Source organism: Tenebrio molitor, chromosome 6 (genome assembly GCF_963966145.1).
Source record: "Tenebrio molitor chromosome 6, icTenMoli1.1, whole genome shotgun sequence".
In the NCBI taxonomy this organism is placed as follows: Eukaryota; Metazoa; Arthropoda; class Insecta; order Coleoptera; family Tenebrionidae; genus Tenebrio; species Tenebrio molitor.
The window spans coordinates 6,789,607-6,814,587 of record NC_091051.1 but is presented as its reverse complement, the minus strand read 5'-3'; the positions used below and the strand labels follow the sequence as shown (position 1 = coordinate 6,814,587).

The following is a 24,981-nucleotide window of genomic DNA, read 5'->3' as shown; positions in this document are numbered from 1 at the left end:
TCAATTCGCGGTTTTCTATATCGGATTCGGTTCGAGGACCGCACATTTATCAGCCCAACCGGGCGCCCTAAGTGCCCACACTGAAACAAATTTCCGCCATTCCGACTGCACTGCATGTGACACTAATAGTCTGTGCACCGGAAATACACCTTTTTATATTAAACCATATTTCATTGGGTGCTTGATACACGGACAAAGCACGAGCTACCCGAAGGAAAACAGCATTTGCATGTTTTCGACCGTTCTTGCGACCCCAACAGCTCATTAAAAATGAACATCTCGAAAAGTCGGACGGGACGACGAAAAACACTCCGGGTTGATCGCTCCGGGTGGAGTAAAGGCGAGGACTATGCTTGATCTCTTCAATTTTTGACAAGCATTATTCGCACTCGAGTTTATCAACACACCAAGTCGTAGAAGGAATTTTCTCTCACATAACTGAAATTTGCTATATGTTGTTTAGAGAAAAATGCGGCGGCCGAGCCGGGGTTCGAACCCGAGTCTTCCACTCTCCGGTCAGATACTCTTACCACTAAGCTACCCAACCGCACGGTGCACTGCTATCCAAAACTAACACACCAGTGTCAAAGTAATTTTGATTGGTATGTATGAATTTTAGAAGTGGTCATTTTTGGGGGGAAGGAAGAAAAAATTCCTATGGTATTAAGTATAATTAGTGGGGTAATAAATAGGTCTTCAGAAAGAGAGGGGAGTTTAATGGTTGTTTTGGTATTCGCGAGTAAATGAAATATCCGGCAAAGAGCCGATAGCGCTTTATCGAAAACAGATGGTGTTAAATGAACTTATCCTGGAGCAAATGAAATTATAAGGTGCAGGCACAATTACAGTGTTACTTAAGCGGTTCCGTCGCTACTGCAAAAAGATCGAATCGATAGTGGCGACGATTGTTTCCCAAAGTATAGTCTTGTGAGACGGTCTAAATAGAGCCCAACTAATCTGGCCATTTATCTAATTGAGGAAGCCACGAGCTAGCATCGACCGATCCGTTATGTGTGACGATCGAACCGTTTCTTGTGCGAATCGCAAGAAATTAATGAATATTGAGCCGGAGCGAGTGGAAAAAGTTAATAGACAAACAGGTGTAAAATACGTGGAGCGTGAAAATCGAACATTTCGGCGGATTTAAATTCCTCGGACCTGGGGAGGAAGAAATATAACAAAAACAAAACCGGCAAGAGTCTCGTATAAAACATCACGTTCCGAGACGGGAAAAATCATTACTGGACCCAACAGAGGTGAAAATTACGTTCTTCGTGAACGCTGCCAAATGCCCGGAGCATGCTTTACAACCCGAAATTTTCGGTGTTCACTCGTGGTAGAAGCCGGAGTTTTTACGGCGCAACGAAAGACGTACTCACCATAAAACAATCGGGACCTTGTAAACACATCGACTCTCCGTTGGGGCCGTCGTTCGAAAACTGAAAAAAATCCAGAAATTAATATTAATGTTTGGATTTCGACGTGCAGATTAAAAACTTCATTAAAATTTGCATTTCAATAACATGGAGTTTGCAAATCCGCTGCCACTAACACAATGGACGCCTCCGGCTCTCGGTACGCCGGATTTCAAAGAACACCACACATGCACGAAAACCGAAATTGAATCCTTCCTTCTATATCAGTCGGCGCAGAAAAAACCTTGTCTCATAAATATTTTATTGCGAGTTAAGTATGTAATTAGCGTCTCATAGCGCGCTCTCCTGATCGGATAAGAGCTAGAGCGCGGATTATCCAGATACCGATCTAAATGGTTTGAGATGCGTTGGGAGAAATCGTGATTACACCCAGAATTTGGAATCCCTGTTCTCTAAGCCAGCTTATACGAGCTTAGAACGAACTAGAGGGATTGTTTTGCTTGCCTAACACGGAACGTAATACCGAACAAACAACGAGTTTCACGTATTCTTCCACGAAGGTATTTTAAAAATTTCTCCCGTTCCAATAAAAAACAAAACGGATGAAGGAATTTGACTAGGAAAAATTCTCCTCGTTCGATTTCAGAGACCAACCAACCAACCGGTGCTGCTGCTCCCGCTGCACGTCCGTTCCAACTCTGTACGACGCGCTTTTCTGCTCTTCCGACCGTTCCATAAATATTCAAACGCCATAATAATGCCTTAAATATTCATTAGTTATTATAAACATGTCACATAAATAATTAACCGTTTATTGAAAACCCCGTGCGGCCGCTGTAATTAAGTGCGAGCGGGGGACGACTCAATAGATAATAAAAACGAACGCTGCAATCATCACACCCAAAACCACCAACGCGACCCAGGCCCACAAAATTCAATACGGCCCGACGACACCACCGGAATAATATTTACTTTAATCCGGACTCGAATATTTCTTATTCAAAGGATCGCAGCCAAAATTACAGAGGCGAGTGGGCGAAAGTACCACCTCATCGGGGAAAAAATTATTTGGACGAATGGGACAGATTTTTTTTAAACAATACAACCAGTAAATTAACTGGAAAATATGTTTTCCTCCTAATCAACAAGATTTTTTTAAATATAGTGCGAGGAAATTCACCAACAGAAAAAATATCTAATTCTCCTTTAACTTTTTACACAACCACCGAAGAAGCAGAAGTAATGTCTTTGGGAGCAATGTAGAGGTGTTGGATTCTCTCATGGGCTGTGACCTTGGAAATATCTGCGCGAAAGCGGAGCGATAAATCAGTGACATATCTGTAAATGAAAACTGAAAATGTCGACCACTTTCAAATTCAAATAGACAAGAGAGAGAGAGAGAGAGAGAGAGAGAGAAAGAGAGAGAGAGAGAGAAAGATGAAATTAATTGACGATGTTTTCCGGTCGATTTGCAGCGCCTACTTGAGACCGATATTCATCCTTTGCTCATATATGACTCATCGCCCATGAGAAAAACCAAGACCTCTACGAGTACATACATTGTTTTGTTTGTTAGTGTACCTCTGTAGCCTTAAATACTGAATCGATTTCGATAGGACTTTCACTCACGAATAACTCATTTATCCAGGAGTGACATACGATAAAGAATATCATGCTGTCTTTTCAGTAGTATAAAAAAACCTAAGAAGTGCATTTGTTACTTTGTACCCAAAACTAATCCAGAAAATCTTTTATACATTTCATTATTCAAAAATAAATTGAAATAAGTAATTTTAGATGTTTGATACTAATTTATACACCAGGTATTTTGACTGACTACAGAACGAGGGGAGATAATGTATTTACGTGTGAAGTATTTGCTTTTGTTTGTTAGTGTCCTTTTGTAGCCTTAACGATTGAATCAATTTCAACGAGATTTTCTCTGCTGGATAGCTAATTTAATCAAGAACGACATAGTATATACAACATTACGCTATCTTCTCAGCAGTACATAAAAAAACCAAGTAGAGTTGCAAGTGTATTTTCTCACATTCAAGTGAGAATATCTTGAAAATTACAAATAAAACAATTTATAAACAAAATTAACTTGTTACTTAAAAACATTGAATAAATATATTCTTGCCCTTAATTTCCTTTTCAACCGACCGAAAAAAATTGTACAATATGACGATACATAATGGATTATTTATTTTGAGAAAAAGAGAAAATAGTTATTTTTCTAATTTTGACATATAAAGTGACACTTTTCAAAATTAATTGACGTTTGGAAACGTCACACTTTTTGTAACTGGTTACGAAAAGTAAAATCTTTCCTAACTGGTTAGGAAAAATTTATTGTATCATCAATTTGATACTGTCATATTTTTTGTTTTTAAGCAAAATAACCGTGCCTACTTACCTACTTGATATTTTAACAGAATAATAATTTATTATTAATGAAATTCATTACTTCGTTTAACGTTTGATGAAACTTTTTTTTTGTCAAAATTAGAAAAAATCTTGTATGTAACACGTTAGGAAATGCAATTTTGTGTAACTCGTGTGATTTTGCGAGATCTCGCTGCGCTTGTCCCGCAAATATTCCACTCGTTACACAAAATAACGCATTTCCTAACTGGTTACAGAAATAGCAATTGTACAACTTGTTATGAAAGTCATACTTTTTTTCACGAATTTGCAGATTGATTAACGAGGGTGTAGCCCGAGTTAATTAAGCTAATAAGTGAAAATAAGAGACTTTCATAACGTGTTGTACACACTATTTTTTGCATATCGATGTAAGTTGAGAAATTTGGTATAAAAGAATTTATGAAAAATTACAAAAAAAAAATAGGTATATTTTGACAATAATCTCCAAGGAGATGGAATAAAATGATGCAAAAAAGTACTACTTTCACTAGGATTTTTCGTGTAAAAAAGTGCTACTTTCGTTAGGGTATGCAAAAAAAATCAAAATTTGTTGAAATATTTCTTCATTTCTCTAAATAGAAAATAACAATACACTTAATAGTTCTCCTTGCACTCTCTACTAGATTTTAGCATCGCAGCTGTGCGCATTTTAACAGACTAAATAAAATGGAATCTTTTTACTTCCTGCAGCTTTCCATGAATATTCAAAGGCTTACTTACTAATGCCCTTTTCTTTAAACTTGCCTATCCCTTCTCCCTTTTAAAACGTAACTTTGGTCCCTAAATTCGCCAAGCAGAATAAAACGATGGCTTTTATCTCTTCTACTTCAACATAAAGTGGCTTTTACATGTTTCCACAATACTGGTGTCTCCTCCAATCATTACAACCGTTCTTAGTCAATTATTCAACTGTCTAAACACATAAAATATTCACGACTTCCATTATTCTCAACTTGGTGCAAAAAATCTCTCCAGTATCTAATGTCAATAATCTACAAAAAGATGCTTGCAGTAAAACATATTCGCCCGTTACAATCTGTACATTATGCAGCAAGTTGAAAACAAACTACTACAGCAACCTGGTGTCTGGTTGGTGCGTTTGGACTCAAGTGCCCAATAAAACGAAATAGATTTTTGATTTATGCTTCAGTAAAACGAGAGACTAATTACCGTTGCTTGGGAGTTGACTATGCCATAAGACAAACGTAAATAGTAATCTGACGATAAAATTCTGTTGGAAACACTGATCCGTATTGGGGCATAAAACCAATACCATCTGATTGGCACCGTTCCATCGACAGTTCCTCACAATGATAACCTCCGCTGTGCCATCAGTATGGATTTGGTCCGGGTCGGGTCCTCCACCTCCCGCGCGCGAAGACAATTCGGCGTCGTAAACGCACCCTCTCCGTTGACAATTCTTAGGTTTTTCCTCCCGACAGTGAGGCGTGAGGCAATCGAATTCGAGTCGGAAAGTCACGATTCGTAGTGGCTCTCCCCCATTATAATTAAACATGTCTGTGAGTTTAATCAGTGCGAGTGCGGAGAACGCTGTCGCTGTCGTCGTCATCCTTTTCGTCGTGGTCTGTACGACGAAGCTTCTCTAGGTGTTTGTTAGCTGAACCATTAAGGCGATCGTTGCATGCCCACCATGCCCATCTACGATCATACGCGCCGTGTCATTGTCGTGAGAAGAGGTTTTAATTGTTTTTAGTGGCTGGGTCGGCGCATAATTACACAACACAACACCGACTGGGATTTTTTAAAAATCTGGATCACGTTCCGGGATTGTCGCATACACATGGAAGTTATGCGGGACGCTATTTATTCACTACGATTATCTGGTATTGTACTGTAAGAATGCGCAGATGCATCGAACGGCAACGTAATTGAATTATTTATTTGTCCATTTAAATTACCTCTATATGTGCAGGAACGGTGCCCTCGCAGGAATGCTAAGCATATTTGACCGCTGAAACTTGGCTTTTTAACGAGAAATGCCGCACAATCAAATTACACCACTCGCAATAACCGATTGTTAGCGTCCAACAGACTACTTCCTCCATCCCTCCTTCAGAAAATTGCAGAAACATCGACGATCCGAACAACATATTTCACGAGTTCCACAATAAATCGAGATTAACGAAAAACATTCAAATAAAATCACAACCGAACAAAATTTGTGGTGCTTTTAATTGTTACACATTGTAGTTTAATTCAAATAATTTTATTGACCAATTTCTATATTTCCACACAAAATCATTGTCCACATTTAAATAATAAATTAGCCGTTAATGGGCCATAACACTTCTGCGTTTAAATTTGATGATGACTTCACAAAATTACTTCTGTCAGGAGTTATTAAATAATTTTATGATGAAGATTTTGATGGAATTAAAAATTTAATACAGCTTTAGAATGGCAAATCATATAGCAAATAATTCGTCATAATATAATCGTAAACAGCTCCACTGCTGAGTGCATTTTATACGTTACACACTAATAATTTCGAAATGATGCAATAAATTATTAACTGTTTTGTTAATAATCAATTAAATCCGTTAAAAGTAAAGCCGAATGTATTGTATTTAATGCAACTTTTATTGAGTGTCAGACGTTTCGCACTCTTTAAAATAAACCATCAAAGGAATAAACCGCTTTAACAAGGTTTTGAGAAATTCTCAAGAACTATTTTTTTTTTTTTAATTATTCAATGCGCTCTGTGTGGACTAATTCTGATTTCTTTTTCAGCAAACACTTTAGAAAAATTTAAATAAAATCGATTTGTTTAGTTAAATGAATTTAATCGCCTAGTAGGTGATAGTAACGACCGTTCAAAAAGTCTGTGCTCAAGTTTTACAAAAGTAAGACGTCTTTGTAGTTTTGATGTTTCCTTCAGATAACCTAACCTCACATTCTTTAGATTTTCAGTACTTCAGCAAATATAAATGTCCTTGGGGTCTTTATAACTCACAATGTATGTAACGAGTATTTTAAAAAATTGTGGTCAAGTGGTCCCTCTTTTACAAACGTAGACGCTCCTTTTAATTGGTGTGCTTTGACATTTTTTTTAGATACATAACCTCGTTTTGATCATCACTTTAATGTAAATTAAACCATTTATTTAAAGCAAAAACATAGCACTGAGAAAATTAGAAAACCCTCGTTAGTCAGTTCAAAAAATAATTGTATTTTGCAAAAAAAAATTAATCGCAGTACTGGTTGTTCACTGAATAAAAAATGATGCTTGACAGTTGATGGAACTACGTTAACAAAAAAAGAAGCTTTTACCGGGTCGCTTGGCATACATTTTTTGAACGCTCTTCATACACAGAACAATATTATTTTTTTCAGTACTAAAATCGAGGAAAAACTGATTTTCGTGGTACCATTCTTAACCAAAACTTTCCGACTTTAACATATTACGTCAAAGGACCAAATCCTGCTAAGACTCACCATATCACAATGTAAAATACCTTTACTTGTGGAAACATTTAAATGAGTCCTATTAATGATTTTTTTCAATTCATTGTGGTACATATTCTTGTCTGTTAGTCGTTGGTCGCCTATTCCGAAGTACAGTCTTTAATAAATGTCTTCTCTTGGGCATTCTGACATTCCAATAACTCACCAACAAAACGTGTTTAGAATACAACGAAAAAACTTCTTTTGGCCAAAATTCCTTGACCTTCTAACACTGCAAGAACTCGTCGAGTAGACGACTACAGTCTAGAACAGTGCTTCTCAACAGGTGTGCCGCGGCTTGATCTACGCTACAAGATTTTTGTCTCGATGTGTTGAAACTTCGTACTACGGTTATGACTTGATTGTCGTACACGTCATACATAATAAAATTGAAAAGATCTGTTACGTCACTGCATTAAAAATGAATTCAGAACAGTTGAGAACCACTGGTCTGGAAAAATATGCTGTGGTACTAGTGCCATGAAATTTTTCATCTTCAGGTAAAAGATAAAATCTGCGCATCATACACCATCAGCCACCTTCATCAAAATATCTTATGCAACAGCAAAAAAAAAATTGTGAAGACCAGTTTGAATTTATTGGTGGGGGATCCCTTGAAAAGAAAAAAATTCTGGTAGCTATAAATTGTTGGTGGTACTGTTTTACGGCTTGTTTTGGTTGTAGATCAAGTGGGAGGGATTTTTTCGTGGATAATGAAGGGAAATTTTCGACTGATTTAAAGTAAGGTTGGATGTTGTCGAGACCCTCTTTGATGGGCGAAGGCGATAAAGAAGCGACAAGAGAAACGGCTCTGTTGATTGGGAAACGATGAGGCCCGAGTGGTGATTTTTGGGGGAGCGACAGGACCCCGCGTGCGATTTTTGCGTTCCTGCCAAAATATCGTCATCAATCAGTCTGGATATCGGCGTATAGTGCGTTAGCCAGTCTGGGGTGGTTCCACCAAGGGATGCAGATCTCCCTCGTCGTCCTTTGTAAGAGGGTAACTGACCGTGATTCTTAATTCGGTTTAGCGTCATGACTCACCTATGGACGCATCGACGACAAAAGGACTGTTGGCCTGGTGCCAGTTTAATATCCCCGACGAAAACGTGCGCCATGTGCATGCACCGAGGGTAAACAATCTCCGCAACGCAAACGATCGGTGAGCGCGAACTTACATCAATATCGGCGCGTCACAAGTGTTTATACTGCAGGGAACGAATTTGGCCGCCGTCGCCGAAGAGTACGGGGATCCCCTAACCGAATTACGGCGGGCGTCGCCATGACGACGAAGCTATTCCGTCACAGTCCCCAAAAATGGCCGGCCGGGCGCGTACCTGAAGAATGGAGTACGCCGCCGAACAGGCGAACATGTGTTCTTTTGTGTGTCTTGAGATATGGCTCGCGCGTCGGTATAATTCCCATTAAATGTTAATGGTACAACGGAATGTCACACAATTTAATGTAAACATGCGGTACCATTTCAGCGCGCTACCAAACTTTGTGTAAATTCGACAGCAAAGTACCGCGCGATGGCTTTATGTGCCACCGAACGTCCTTTAATCTAAATTCCTTTGGACTCCCGCCGACGGAATTGTCGCAACCCTCGCAAAAAGAGGATCGATTGATGAGAGGCGATCGCTCTTGTTAGAGGTAATGTTTTGGAAGCGTCGCCCCGATCAGACGAATCGTAAACGTTTACACTAACAAATCTCGCTTACCATTCCATAGTTTAATGTGCTCGCTTAACGCCGCAGTGTTGCTATTCAACACGAAATGGCCGTCTTTATCTGGCTATTGCAACTGGCTATTGTTGCGAAATGTCGCCGGTCCACTGTTCAAACGACTCTTCCAGACCTGAATGGCCCGCCACTATTTTACCTTTATGTTCCGTATTTACAACAACGTGGCACGCAACTCTGCATATGACAAATTCAAACATAAACTTTTACGACCGTTACCAGACATTTCCAAAACAGGGTCGCCCCAACAATGATTTAGTGCTATCGAGTGAGAACAAATTTTTCACGCTTCTTATTACACATTTCCTTACTGCAACCAAAATAAAACAATCTCCGATCTTTCGCGAGGAAACCACAATGCCACAACAATATTCTTGGTGGAGTGACGAAATGCTCTTGCCAGGATGCGTTTCCGGCCTCGACCAACTTGGCTGAAATTGGTTCACTTTACGAAAAAGAATACAGAGAAGATCTCAAACACCAGTTTTAGACTCATTTGGATTTTTTTCACTTCTACTGACACTTCTCGAAACACCAACAAACAATTCAATGCCTCACAACATCATAATGTCGAGAGAAGTTGCCACATCATCACTCAACAAGTTGGAATACACAATAAGAAGATTAATTAAAGATTTCGCTAATTACATCCTACTCGAGAACACAATTATCGAATCTACTGCATACCATTAAGATTCAGTACTCTTACTTTTCATAATATAAATGCATAACCTTGCAAATCATCAATCGGTTTTTTTTCTCTTTACCTATAAGATATTACTATTTAGGATGCTTTGTAAGCATGCAGAGTGCTAAGCAACAACCCCGAATGCTTGCTGCAGAAATTCTCAGATTTGCTTCACATTTTCATTACTACTCAGCCCACTGACAAGATGGTGCGATGGCTATTTACTAAAAATGAAGTTAAATCAACACTTTAGCCACTAGTGAAAACCCCATCAAAATATGCTCAGTAGTTTTTTAGAAATAAGTGGACAAGTGATGCATACATAAAGATAAATTTTGCCATTTACTTATATCGCGCGTTCAAATGAAATCCTGGGCTGGGAAGGCGTTGGAAACCGTCGATTGTTGTGCTTTTTTAAAGCGTAGATTAATTGGAGCATGTTGACAGCTAACCTAAAATTTAGAGTAAAAAAAATCTTTCTTTTTTCTTTCTTTGCATGTTTTACATTAAAAATGGAATAGCTTAACAATTCCTATTCTCAAAACAAATATCTAAGGTTTGCTGAAAACAAACATGTTCTATGTCCCGATTAAACATAAAGAAATGTCATTCGGGTCAAACGGCGGGAAATTCAAACTTTACACTGTTCTAAACGGCTTAATTTTTCCAACGCCTACTCAGCCCAGTATTTCATTTGAACGCTCGATATAATATATGTATTTAAAAAATATGCGTTTCTTTTTATTTAATTTTTTTAATTTTTAAATTCTGTTCTATGATTCATTTTGTTAGTAATAAAGTGGTGAGTAAAATGACAGGATTTGTGCTTTAGCATGAAGCGAAATGCCAAATTAAATTTTGGCTGTTGTGGAAAATGTGCAGTTTTCGCGGCGCCACTGTTGAAAAAAATCGCAGAAAATATATTTACCAGATCCTGAATAAATAAGAAGTATCACATTTTGCGAGTCTGGATGTGAGTTTTTTGCTTCTATTGGTAGTGGTTGTGCAAAAATCTAAATATTATTTGTATCTGAATCGTGAGGAGGATTTATGGTGGCAAGTCAGCATTTTGCCGGGTAATAAATATGGCATCCCTTGTAGAGTCCCGGTTGTGAAGGCAATCTAAATATTAAAGTCCCGGCGCTGCCCGACTTGACCTCAGGAGTGAATATCAAATGTAAGTTGACCTCCGACATCCCCGAGATATGAGACCTAGGCTAGATACGAGTCATTACCAATTCAAATATGTTGGCTGGTTGTTTAATGTAGCGCACAGTGGACTTGCGGAGAGGATCATTCTGAAGAGGACCAGATGCCTCTCTACAAAATAAATATGCTTTGATCTAATTAGACTGCCGGCTGAAAAACCCGACCATTTCGTCGAATTAAAAACTGCCGCAATTTCCACACGGACTCGTATCGATACAAAAGCTTTTATAACATCAAAGCTCGGTGGAAATTATTTAACGAATTTAGCGCGGATATATGTATGCATTAGCACGTTATGTATGTCCGCATCAAATGCGGGTTAACTATAGGAAATCATCAAAGGGCCAGCGCGACAGATGCGAATTATCCTTTGTGTCCCACACACACGACCAGATTTCACCCCGGGCCAACAGCCCTCGCTCTGTTTACATATTATTGAGAAGTTCTGTATCAATTTGGATACATTACCAGCTTTTCCCAAATATACATCGCTTTGTCGCATCACACAGACCTATATGCTGCTTTTGTGACGGCCGAAGGGCTCACCACTCGTGTGCAGATCGGTTATGGAATTAATTTTACATCTTTTACAATTAACATCCGGTCAGATGTACCCAACACTCATCCAAATCTGCTCCATTCAAATTTCACAACATAATAAGCACACAAAAAAAAAACACTTAGAAGGTTAGGTACTTTTTCCCATCCAACTGAAACTTATCATATATTTAGATTTCGTAGCTATAAACAAAATATCAAAAGGATCTATCAATCTATCGCACGGAAAAAAATAATAACCGAGGATATGACTCGTGAAACTGTAGCAGCACAATCAACCCGTCGAACCTGCAGCTCGGTTTCACTAGATAGCATCGACCATAATCATACCACTTGTTACGTTATAGCCGACAAAATTGTTTCATTTACAGGAGCAATAGAAAAGGAGATATTTATTTAAAAAAAAATTGAGAAATGTTTTTGGTACGACAGAAGGGTGGCCACTTTTGATTTATTGGTTATGACTACTAAACGAAACTCATCTAGCTGGGAAAAAAATCCCGGAGAATTATTGCTATAAAGTACACACTATTAAAAACGCATTTGATCGTCCTGGTAAACATTTATAGTGTTGAAACATAACTCATAACAGGTCTTTTTTTTCCAAAAAAAAGACGAGCTTTTATTCAACCGGAGTCGCATTAGTATTCATATTTCTCAATACATAATGGCCGGAATAGTTTGGGCGTGTAAAATGTCACCCTAATGAATTCCGCGACCAGCTGTGAAGCATTTTTATACATGACGCGTTTCGCTGCATAAATTTCGCGAGCACACTCGGTGCAATATGTAGCATGCCCACACGTCTCTTCGTCCTCATTATAAATAGTTTAGACGAGTGCCCCGGTCTGACCCGCCCTTAAGACGCGTTCCTGCGGAGGAAAATCCGTTGCGAAACAATCCGCCACTTTCCAACCCTTCTGCCATTAAAATTATTGGCGGGGTTTAGAGTGGCGCCTGGCCTCTATCTGTTCCATAAATCCTTTGATCCTAACTGTATAAACAAACGTTGCCGGCAATAAAGATTTTATGAATTTGTTTTATATCACGCATCGTTTTCGTGCGGAAAGTGGCGTGAATTGAGCTTTCAAACGGAACCGGTGGTGGAAATCAATTTGGAATTCTTGAAAACGTCGGCCGTTCTTTACGCGGACGTCCGATTTATGGCAGCACGGACAAACAAGAACAGATAGCAGGAATTATTGCAGGATTCTGTTACCGGAATCATAAGCGCGCACTTTCATAAATTCGCCGCGGTAGGAGACAATGCACGAAGTTGGGCAATATGTGAACACCACAGCTTCAGTAATGAGAATAAGCTAATTTTAAGATGCAAATAATCTGCTGTGTGCTAGTTAAACATGTGTTAAATAAAGTATTGCAGGAGTTGCGGGAAAATTACACAGGAAAGCGAAGCAGTAATAGAATTGCACTCACATGCAGGAAACCTTAGCAAAGCTTTCGGCGCGGTGGAAACGGCATAAATATCCTAAGGAAATAACCCGCATGAAATTAACATCACGAAAATAAAACGAACTGTTTCGATCAGACTTGCACAGATTGTGGACACAGAGGTGAAGTTCTTGATCTTGAACTACTGGTCACGTGAAAATAAGCTGTCAATCAATAGAAGTAAGTCCACTGAAACCCTACGGAACTATTGAAAACAGTGAGAATTCGAAGAGTCAAGTGTCATAAAAGTATATATCGGGTGTTCATTTAAATTTCCCGTTAAATTTGGCGTTGAAGAGTCGATTGTGAACGCACCACGGATCAGCTGTTTAAATCTAACCTCACTTTGTGCCTGGTTTGTGTTTTTATTCTACAGATTGACGAGTGGTGCGTTCACAATCGGCTCTTCAACGCCCACTTTGACGGAAAATTTAAATGAACACCCGATAACCTTGTAAAATTTCATGTTTTTATTTTGTGCTCATAAATTAATAATTTTTATAATAATGTACCAAAGGCACTTCCAACTCTCTCCTTAGTTTTTTAGGTACCACCGATAAGACAAGTGCAATGTTAGACATTCTATGTCACTCCTGGATCTATAGTCTATTTTTTAATCAAAGAACCACGACCTGTTGATTTAGGTTTGTAAAATATAAAATTTTACTAAATTTGGGGAATTTAATGATATCTATTGGCTATACCAGCCAACGTCTGTCATTTTTAATGTCCTTGAAAGTACGCAAACTCGCAGCCAAAATTTGAACGTGTTATTAAAAATACCTCCCAAAGTAAGACATTTATTAAACTCTTAAATTAGTTGTTGTTAGTTGTTATTAACTTTCTTAACATGCTGAGCTACTAATATCTCTAATAACCTCAATTTTTATGAGATTTTTCACCCTATGTCAAAAGTGTACAATGTTATGAGCTCTATTTTGGGTGTAGGTAAATTGCGGTGTTGTGGTTCTTTGATTAAAAAATAAACTATATCAATGAGTCCTGCCGAAAATATTGTTTATTTAGTATTTTAGGCTACAGAGGGACACTATTGCATACTCTTTGACGATTGCAGCATGTTAGAAAAAAAGTATAAATCCTAGCTCCACTAGAACCAATTTAAATAATTCAGCAATGCCGTTACATGTTTTGTGGGACAGTTTAATTGCAACACTGCGAAACCTTTCCTTGCGCCAAAACTGAGCAAACAACATGCAGTTCCTTCCTTTTTGTTTGCGGATTACTGTACTACCTGTGCACAAGACAGCACCAATGCATAGCAAATGATGCATGCAAAACAAATGAAACTATAAAAGTGCGAGGTAGCATTTCAATGCAAATTTATTCAAAAATACTGTTTTCTATATCGAATTGGCACTACCTTCGACCGCGTCGTAAAGGTGGTGCAGTTGGTTTTTTATCATTCGGTAATAACAAGTGTGCGGCGTCAAACGGAATGCAGTCAATAACACAGCAAGTCTTGTGCCGGCTATCGGCATTACATAGATTAGTTCCTCCTAGGTTGAAAAATTCAACTTTCCACAAACACTCGTGAAGGATCTCGAGTCTACTTTAGTAATTAATCTAGAAAATGAAACGAACAGAACCGCGGTAATCTCATCTAGACTAGTTGATAATTTGGTCTTAATCTCCCCTCGCAAAGAATACCGTGTGTTCCACAGACATGCCACCGCCTTCTGCTTGCGCACATTAATCTCGACATTAATATATCCTTAACCAAGTTGGAAGCAGCCGGAGCGGCTACATTTAGATTCACTTTTAGACGGGGATTAAGAGGGATACGAAGTCGCTGGTTCGTGACGGTGGTTGTACCGTCGAATTTAAATGCATTCACTTTGGGTATTTTATCCGGAGGAGCAATTACGTATGAGGCATGCAGAAACGTATCACGGTTAGACCCAGGTAATTACGCGCGATTGTGCAGCGACATTCTTACGTGTAAATTAAGCAAGAGCAGCAAGAGTGACGTATTAAATCGGATGGAGCAATATAAATCCAATCAACGGGTGTATAATGTACCTGCGACGTCACAATTGTTTAACTTAAGACGAGTAACGAGAATTCGAGCCGGCTTTGTTCGACGCCGATGGATTCATTTGTTTATGTGTTCAGCGACTTGAGCTGCTTTGCGCGACTCACTCCTCTACAAATTAACCCATCCATCTGAAGATGGCTTCACTTGAAACGTAATAATGCAACTGCTAAAAACTCATGTTTCGTTGACCACACTCTGACATTTCAATATCTCGTTCCACGTAGTGCAACTTTTTAACTGATACCTACAGAAGACTTGCAGCGAGATGTAGCAAAACGCGTTACTTACTTTGATATCTTAGGCGATCACTTTTCGTGTAAGCAATCAAGTGAGTCGGATCTTCACAAAAGGGTGTAAACCTGAAGCTATGAAAGGGAGAAAATCTGCAGGAATTCGGATATCAGAAAATTGCTTGCACTGTTCTCTATTCAGATTCTAAAGTTGGAGGCTATATTGTCAAGAGGATCAACCTGTTTAGTTAAAGTATGCAGAAAATGTCTTTTGCTTAATTATCTCTTTCAACAGATACCTTAAGGAAAAATCTTGGCTGTGCTGCAGTAACAATTTAGGAATAGCTGGCAATTTAATAAGAAGTTTTCTTTGCAACAAGAGTGAAACTATTTCTTTCTCTGAATGAATGTTTTAACTAAAAAAAAAACACTACATAAGTTTTTAGAACAACTTTCGTCATCCTATTAGCGTCCATCAAGTAACAAACTATGGCAAGATGGAAATTTGGGAATTTTAGGAATGTCTGTTACTGAAACTGCGATTTATGAAATAAATTTTATTTTCAGAACACATAATTTTTACATGAATCTCTTCTACGCAGAATTAGACAGTTCTGTGATCGTTAAACTGAAATTAACTTAGTTAACTAGATTTGCTACATCTTTACATATAACAAAAAGCAGACTTTGTATGTCTGTATGTATCACTTATCCGTTTGTAACTAAAGAATTACTGAACAAATTTTTATGAGATTTTCACTAATAGTTAGAGTATTACTTTAACTTGAGTTTTAACACACAAACCATTCACCACTTCAGAAAGGGGCTGAGTAATAATGGAAAAACATGCAATGCCGTGTCTACAAAACATCCTAAAGTACAGCAGTTCATTCATCTAAATTTGTGACATTCACAATCAAACAACGCTTGTATGTTTGAGAGTTTCTGCGACTACATTTAATTAGGTATAACTGTGTTTTAAATAAATATTCTTCTGATTATGATTTTCAGTTTTAGAGGTTTGACACACTCTGGAGTTGTAATTTCGGTTGAATTTGCTAACCAAAAAAGAAAAATTAGTTTAAGATTTCAAGTAATCTTTTAGAATTAATGACAAAACAGTGTTTCAAATAAAAATTTGTTCTCCGTGGTTGTAAAAGTGTCCGTTCAAATGGTTTTAAAATATGCGAATGACAGAAAGGATAAATTTCAGGCTATCTATGGATTCGCTTTTTTGCAAATAAGCCTCTCAAATATCCGTTAAACTACACAAACATTATATTTGAAAACAGAATCGAACATATTATTTATTGATCAATCTGAGATAAATTTAAAAAAATTACGAATTTCTTTCAAAGTAATTGTTTTCGAATTTGGATCATCTCGTACCAGACGTCCAGATTAATTTTCCAAGAAAACAGTTAATCCAAGCTTTGATTTCGTTTACACAAGAGATTTAAAATGGTTTGGTTATAAAAATAGTCACATAATCTCCAGATCTTACACTTATTGAAACATGATGGGATGACCTGGATGGGATAAAAAGGACGCGAGCGAGTTGTGGCAAAAGCTCCAGCAAGAATGAAACAACAAAGGAGAAAACATTTTGGGACAGAAAGATGATTTGAAGTTTTTATTTCTCAAAGGGTGTTGGGATTATTATAAAACTGTCCCACCATATTGACCTTCGCTGGTGATTGAATCAAGAGAGGAAGTGCTTCACACTAACTTATCACTTATTCATCAATCCCACACAAACTAGAATAAACATTTTGTAGTGCAGTCCGAAGAGCTGTTCCAAAGAAAAAAAAATCCAATTAGAAATTGAACATTTCTACTGTTTGTGTGGTGGTTATAATAAAACAAAGTAGATATTCCTAGCCGGTGCGAAAATTAATTCAATGCTGTTGTTGCTGCATAAGAAAACGATTAGTATTTAGTCTTCTTCATTAGTAACGGTATGAAGAGCAGAAAGGCTTCAGATTAATGTACTATTTGTTCATTAATCAAACACAAACTAGAACGGAACACTTTTATTATATTTGTAACTTAAAGTCACGACTGAGTAAGTAGCAAAGCAAGAGCAATTTATTCTCAAAGTAGCCAATTGTGCGTTTTTAACTTTTACATCTATTCTGCAATTGAGTCAATTAATGCGGCTAGCTGCTGGTGAGGTACTGACAATTACCTTTCCTGTTACAAATCAACCTTCTTTAAATACAGAAATTGGATAAGAACAGAGCTGTCAACGCTTTGAAACTAGACAACACTTTTACTTGGCCGCTTTGATTCGAGATTGTATGACTTAAGAACCTTTCTAATGCTACGTCTACAAATTCAGATAATTTCCGCAAATCTTTTAGTGCAGTGAAATACATTTTACACTCCTTTAGACGACACTCACTTTAGTTGAAAATATTTTTCGGTCGTCTCGTGCTGCAATCTTTGAAAATGGAAAGTGATGGTCAGCAGCTGCATTGTGAAAAAGAAAAATTAAGACAAACATGAAAAATGAACAAATTTAACAATCTTTAAAGCAATTCAACTGAATCAAGCCACTCATAAAATTAATTCCATTAACTCAAGTATCGACAATAAACAATAAACATGTTTACTGGATCGGTAATCCCATGTGTAAAAAAATTGTTTATAAGTGTTGCGTTGTTGCGCTTAATGGATTTACACCAAACAGGCAAAAACCGTGTAAATACTCATGGGTTTCATGTGTACACGGCACAGGATTATTATAAATGATTGTCCCAACACAGTTGCCGTTGGTGACGTAATTGAATGTGCCGCAAACCTCATAACATGAGTGAGACTAGTATCGCCGATAAGTGGCCGATACTGGCGGTGGTGGAAATCTGTCTACTAGTTTGTCTAACGTTGCGAGGTTGCGGCACATCCAAAATTTGTGTGGATTTTCAACGCCAACTGCGATGGGACAATCATTTATAATAACCCTGTATAAATATACATATACTCATGGGTCTAATGTGTGCAGCGTTTACACACTCAGTTATCTGCACCGACCCCACAACAGTAGGTACAGTTTATATTCGACGATGATCTGGACAAATTGTATAACGTGGTGAAAAATAGAAAATAATGAAATGTTTTTGAGATTTGGACGAAAGAGGTCGAAGAGAGGGAACGTTTGATGGCGGCTTCCACCAATTAAAGTGGAAACTCGGGAGCGCAAAAATTTCCATCAAACCGGGTGAATTCGTTATTAGTTTTGGGGTCGGTGCGGCAAAGCGTAACGACGCGAAGAACGATGCAATTATGTGTGTGTACGTGGAGGAATAGAATTGCGGAACGGTACCACGACTCCGTGTGTTCTGATTGAAGTACATATTTAACGCGGACTAACCGCAACGATTTACGTCCGACTCTTTGAATAAACACAAGCATTGTCGAATCGCGAACAGACGAGCAAAAAGCCAAGCCGTAACGGTCCGGCCCCGAGTTCAACTCGATGCAGATTCACTAGGAAAAAACCGAACACGGTCGGATCCGCAATGGCACGATGTCGTTTCCATAAAAATTCATGACGCGGTAAAAGATCCCATACAATCATCCTGCTCTTGCCCCAATTACAGAGGAAACAATCATGACCCCTTTTGCACATTTAGAACCTCTACATCTGTTTCTGAGGGCGAACCGTTATCATCTATTCCGGGTCCGGAGCCCGGACTTGCTCCAACTACGACGGACTAGCGAATGACGTTATTCCTTCGTCTTCACCGATGCTATTAATCAACGCGGATGCAGCAGAGAAAGGGAACTGTACACCACGATTTCAAAATGTTTTCATTCTTCTCGGGTAGAAAGTGAAGGGGAATGAAACGCTAAAAGTGCTACAAGTTCAAAGTCAAAGCATGACGGACAAAAACCTTCCGTAGTACTCCTACACGACACAGTAAAACAATTTTAAACGCAGAAGAAACACAAATACAACAGGTCCGTTGAACTTTCAATATTTAGAAGGAGATGAATTTCAAGTGACAATTATTTTATGGGGAACAGTAGCGAACCGCAGACAAAACTCGCTGATATTCTGCCGGACATGACGAACAAGCACGAACGAGCATAAGCGATCACGAAAGAGCAGGGCCGACGTAAAAATACGTCCAGATACCACAAACAAACGCAAAGGAGTACAAGCAAGTATGAAGAAACACGCAGGAACATGACAGGAATCTTCTAGACACCACGCTCTTGTTCGTGCTTTTTGGCAGTTTTTAGACACAAACAGGCCAACAAAAAATAATTGTGTCACACTAGAATGTTGACTACACTGGTAACTAAAGAAATATTCTGATGAAGTTAGTATATTTAATTACATATTAGTCAAACAAGCAAATAATGTATTTCTTAATAGATGATTCGTGATTTTAATTAACACCGATAAAACAGGAATTAGACTCGATCTGCCAAAAGACAAGGCTTGTGGAGGTTCTTCACCCACATTTCACCAGTTTAGAACTTTAAAAGTTATATCTAAAACGTACTTTTGCGGTGTACATTGTATAACTGTTCTAACCGCAAAAGCGTTTTCAAATCATATAGTGCAGTAGCGTATATGAAGATGTGGATAGTAAAATCTCAAATGTATTTAAGAAATTGTCTATTGTGCAGTAAGTTTAGCTCGAAAGTTCTTTTAGAATTCATCATAGACGTAGCATTTTGTTAAGATTATGATAGTTATGTGAGGAATGCCGTCCCTCATTGTAGTTGCTATCGTGTGTGCAAACAAATGTTGTGCAAAGAGGCGTAACAGTGGCGGTGCGGGTGGGATGAAAGGAGAATTGCGAAGATAGCGGTGTCGGTTTCGGTTTCAGCAGCGAAAAAAATTTGACAAGGAATAATTCAGACATCGAAAGGGTGACGTTCTAATTTGCCAAATCGAAATTGTTCGAAACATGATCCTTCGTCATGAGAAAAAGTGACAAAGTGCCGACCCCAATTTGTAGTCTGATTGTAGAGAGAGTGTAGAGCTCATAAAGTTCTATTAACAATGGGAAGGCATCAGGTGGGCTCGCGCGAAGTCGTTTGATTCGTCTTGCCAATTAAGATACACCCAAGACGAGGCGGTGACGATCTTGGTTTATGGCCACCGTATGGCAACGGTCTGCGTGCTAGTTCTCAACCGGTGCTCGATCCGGCCCACTCTTTTATGGCCCCATAAACTAGTGCAAGTTCGCGCACGGTTTCTTCAAAGTATCCAGAAACTGTTAAACGCAACAATCAAAAGTGCCACCGACTTCTAATGACGCTTTTACTGTTATGGCGCTCTTAAAAGCGCGATAAGCGCCTTATCTCCGGATTGTTGAGTCGTCGAGATAAAAAAAATCGGTAGGACGAAAGCCGAGCCGCGACGACAGCTCCTTCATTAGCCGAAAACTGATAATACTCGGATCTGAAAAGATGGTGCCTCCGGTCGTAAATTCGGCCCGGAGCCGGAATGTCAATTCTGTGTGCGTGGAAGGAGGCGAGGGGCAAGATTATTTAGCACAATGTGGCCGTCCGATTCGAGATATGGCCGCGTGGACAACTGAATGGTGGTAGAGCACCCGCCGGTGATGGACGATAGGCGGAGGTAATGACAGATCCGGACTCGATAGTCGTAAATTACGGTCCGCGAGCGACAGGTAGCGTTTGTTAGCGCGGTCCGCCGGCCCCAGGGGTAAATATGTATAAGCGTGTATGTACGCCGCCGACGGTACCGACACGACACACAAAACGCATTAGGAAAGCACCTACCGGCGCGCTCTCGACGCACGCACTTCCACCAAGAATGGCTCCGCGCAAATGACTCGGAAAAAGAGATCGTTAGAGTTAACGATACGATAAGACTGCCGAGAATGCCGTGAAATATCGCACGGTCGCGACAACCTGGGACGCCTTTCAAATGATAAACAATGAACACTACACGCCACTGGGTTACGCGTATATCCCAGTGGCGCTGCGACACACACTCGCAAGGCGGAGGATGATCTTGACGCGGACGATCGAATGGCAGAATCTAAAACCAAATTGTCCTGTCGAATCGCACGTTTTAACTTTTGCACGGGTTACGAAAGTGGAATCGGGCACGGTTTTGAGGGATAACAAAGCGACAATGGACGATGCCCGCCACTGACTTGGACGTTAATACCAGTGGCGACACAAATTGTTGGATATGTCAAATTTTGCATAATTTTTGTCTGTTTAGTAAATTTAGTTAGCTATACGATAGAGATATTATTTAGGTAGATGGATGGCCCTTACTGAAAAAATACTACTACATACTTCCAAGATGCGATGTATTCAGTTTCTCCAAGTCCAACCAGAATCATGAGAACTAATTAAAAAGTCAACATTAAACGTGAAACAATTACTATACTTTTTGTCCCTCCTTCCATAATGACAGACAAACTTGCTGAGCTTTTTTACATCAGGTCTGAAATTCCTTATTCAGAGATGAGAATGCAAAGAAAGAGTATTTTCAAATCTTTACTTATATGTACGAATTTCTGACGCAGTTAGCTTTATTTATTTCTAATTTCATTCCTCAGTGGTGTAATTCATTTCCAGCCATCTTTTCATTTCTATCCCCCATCACTACTGACATTTTTTCCACAAATAATGTTTTCTTCTTTATTTTAGGTACATGTTCCGTAAGGAGATGGAAGCGTGATGATATGGTTGAAAAAATCGTGTTCGAGATTAAATTGTGATTGTACTGTCTATGTATACAGTGTGTACAAAGCTGTGCGTGTCTGTCTACCCGTGAAATTTTCTTGTGATCACGATATTTTTTGTAAAGATCGACTAATTTGAATTTTTCTTTTTGGAAAAAGTTTCGACGGGATCAGTAGTTTTGGAAATACATATACCTACACAATTTTGTGCACTTTTTCGTTCACGATAACTTCTGCAAAAATGGATCGATTTGAATTTTTCTTAACGCAAAACATTTGTCTTAGTAGAGACTTCAAGTTTATTGATTTTCGTGCTAATCGATCAGTGGTTTTAGAAATTTACGCTATTTGTTCTTGATAACTTCTACAAAGTGTCTATAAAAGAACGTAGGTATATATCAAGAGTCCTGTGGAATTTGAATTTATTGGATTTTTGCCGTTCTGTAGCACATTGTGGTACCAAATAGAAAACAAAGGTTTAAGAGGTTTATTAATGACAGGCTTTTAATAAAGACTGTTGTAAGGTAAACTGAAGAAAATCAGAAGCAAAACAACTAAGACGTCGAACACACAACTGACGCTAAGATTTAATAATTTTACATTTGACAGATGTCATCTGATTTGACAGCTTTAACGGCGCGACACAAAATTAAAGAGCCGCACAATCCCACAGGATTCTTGATATACGTTCTTTTAAAGACACCTTTGTAGTTCTTTCACGGGAGCTTTTGCAAAAATGCCCCGATTAGAATTTTCCTTTGCGGTGCGGACATAAGATACATAGATTGATTTTGATGTCAATAATCGGTTCAACTGTTTTGAAAATATGCATAATTTTGCACTTATTTTGTACGAGTGACTATTGATACTTTTGTTACTTTTAGAAGTAGGTATACATTTAAAGTTTTGTACAATCATAGAACTTCATGAGGTGCACCTTTTTAGGTACTGATCTCAACTGTAATTTGTTAACACAGCCGCCAAGAAGTTATTAAAAAAAGTTCTTCGGAATCCAATCTTGATCTCACGTACCGAGTTTCAACACAAAATCCCATTTTTATTTTTGAGAGAAAAGTCTTCAAGTCCACTCGCAGTGTAAGTTTTAATTTTCAGATGTGAATAACCAAACCAAATAACACAACAACCAAAAATAAAAGAAAGAGTAAAACACAAATGATATTGAAACAATGAACTAAAAAAACAAAATGCGAATTTGGCGTTGAAACTCAGTAAAAGGGGTTAAAGTTGGATATTCTGAACAACGTGTTACGCCTTCTGGGGATATCTTCAAGGAAAAGTAAAGTATCGAAAATTGGTCCTGTTCGCGAGGTCACAGTGGGCTGGGTTTACATCTTAAATTGAATTGAGTACTTCAAAAGATGCAACTCATGAAGTTCTACGAATTAATGACATTTGAAACTGCACTATGAAAGTATAAATGCATAGTACCGGGTGTCCCATCACTTGTGTCCCGTAGGAAAATGACTTTAAAACTAAATTATATTTATATGAAGGTATTATGGATGCATAAATACTGTTCACCGCCACAAAAATTGGGTATTACTTTTTTGTTAAAATTAATTACCTAGGTACAGCAGGCAAAAAACTATCACTTTAAAAATTAAATTTTGTTCAATGCAGTTCAAATTTAGTATACGTTTTGAAAAAATGGTAGAGCAATAAAATCCGTGATTAGAATTTAATTAAAATGTTTTGATGTAAAGATATCTGGTTAAATTAATTTGGGCCGTTCTACTTTATGAAAATTTATTGCAGACGAAGATTTATGAGGGGTGCAGTGTGTTTAACGCCGTAACACAGGCAGGTACCGCTGGAACCCTCTTGAATGGTCTTCGTACCATAAATTGCGGACAAGAAAAATACCCACAAACTTAACTTTGTCTTCCATAAATTTTTATAAAGTAGAAGGACCCAAATTAAATTAACCAAATATCTTTACATCAAAACATTTTAATTAAATTCTAATTACGGATTTTATTTCTCTATAACTATTTCATAACGTATACTAAATTTGAACTGCATCGAACAAAATTTAATTTTTAAAGTGATAGTTTTTTGCTTGCTGTACCTAGGTAATTAATTTTAACAAAAAAGTAATACCCAATTTTTGTGGCGGTGAACAGTATTTATGCATCTATAATACCTTCATATAAATATAATTTAGTTTTAAAGTCATTTTCCTACGGGACACAAGTGATGGGACACCCGGTACAAGTGACATTGTGAATTATGAAGGTAAAGCCTTGATTGATAAATATTATATTGTTTTTATTTGGAGTTTCTTTTCACTCGGTCGGAAACCCTAAAGAAGTAAGTTCCAGTTGGAGCTTTTGTACATTAACTTTCAAATTTTTTCATCAATCAACCGTCTCTTAGTTCGTATTCTTCCGGGAATTAGCGGCTGTTATTTTTTCGGCATCGTTTGGACCCCGAAACTTGCGGTCGTCGTCAAAACAAACAATTTCCGATGATCTATTTGGGAGTATCGTCCGTGGCCCGAACATAATGACAAAAACGGCGCCAGATTCGTCGGCACCTTCCATTGTACCTAGGTTGGGCGGCGATTTCGTCGGGATTGTTCTGTTAATTCGTTTTAAGCTCGTGTGTACGCGTCCGCCATTCGGCCATTGTTTTTGGGACAAAGGCACTTGGCCCTGTTATTTAGCAAATAAAATTTCAATCGCCTGTTAGAGTCGGATTCATATTCATGAAGGCCCCAATAAAATACAGTTTATTTAGCATCGCGGCCGAGATTTATGTGTTGCGAATTTTCGCTGTTGCGTTCGTGTTCCGAGAAGATGTATAGCATTCAATGTAAATGGGGAGAAGAATAATACTGATTGCATGTGAGCGTGTGTGATGGCATTGTTTCGTCAGGACTCGCTTCTTGGCTCCGAGGGCCGGGGATGGCCGCCAACAAGACCAAAAGCTCGGACCCGCCAACGTATTAATGGCTCGATTGGTTTGATTGATTCCTGCGAAGCTTCGTTATTCGTTCCCGTCTGTGTGCGCCGCTTTGTGCACTAGTTTGTTTTAGACCAGGTGTTTTGGCGGTGATGAGTATTATT

General features: G+C 38.4%; 1 protein-coding gene across 1 annotated transcript in view; it reads right to left on the bottom strand.

Annotated features, from left to right (window-relative positions):
- LOC138132766 (uncharacterized) overlaps positions 1–24,981 on the bottom strand; it is a 61,167-nt gene that overhangs the window by 23,122 nt on the left and 13,064 nt on the right. Inside the window, exon 2 of the mRNA XM_069050393.1 lies at positions 1,380–1,439. Coding sequence (XP_068906494.1) covers positions 1,380–1,439 — 60 coding nt within the window. The remainder of the gene's footprint in view (positions 1–1,379; positions 1,440–24,981) is intronic.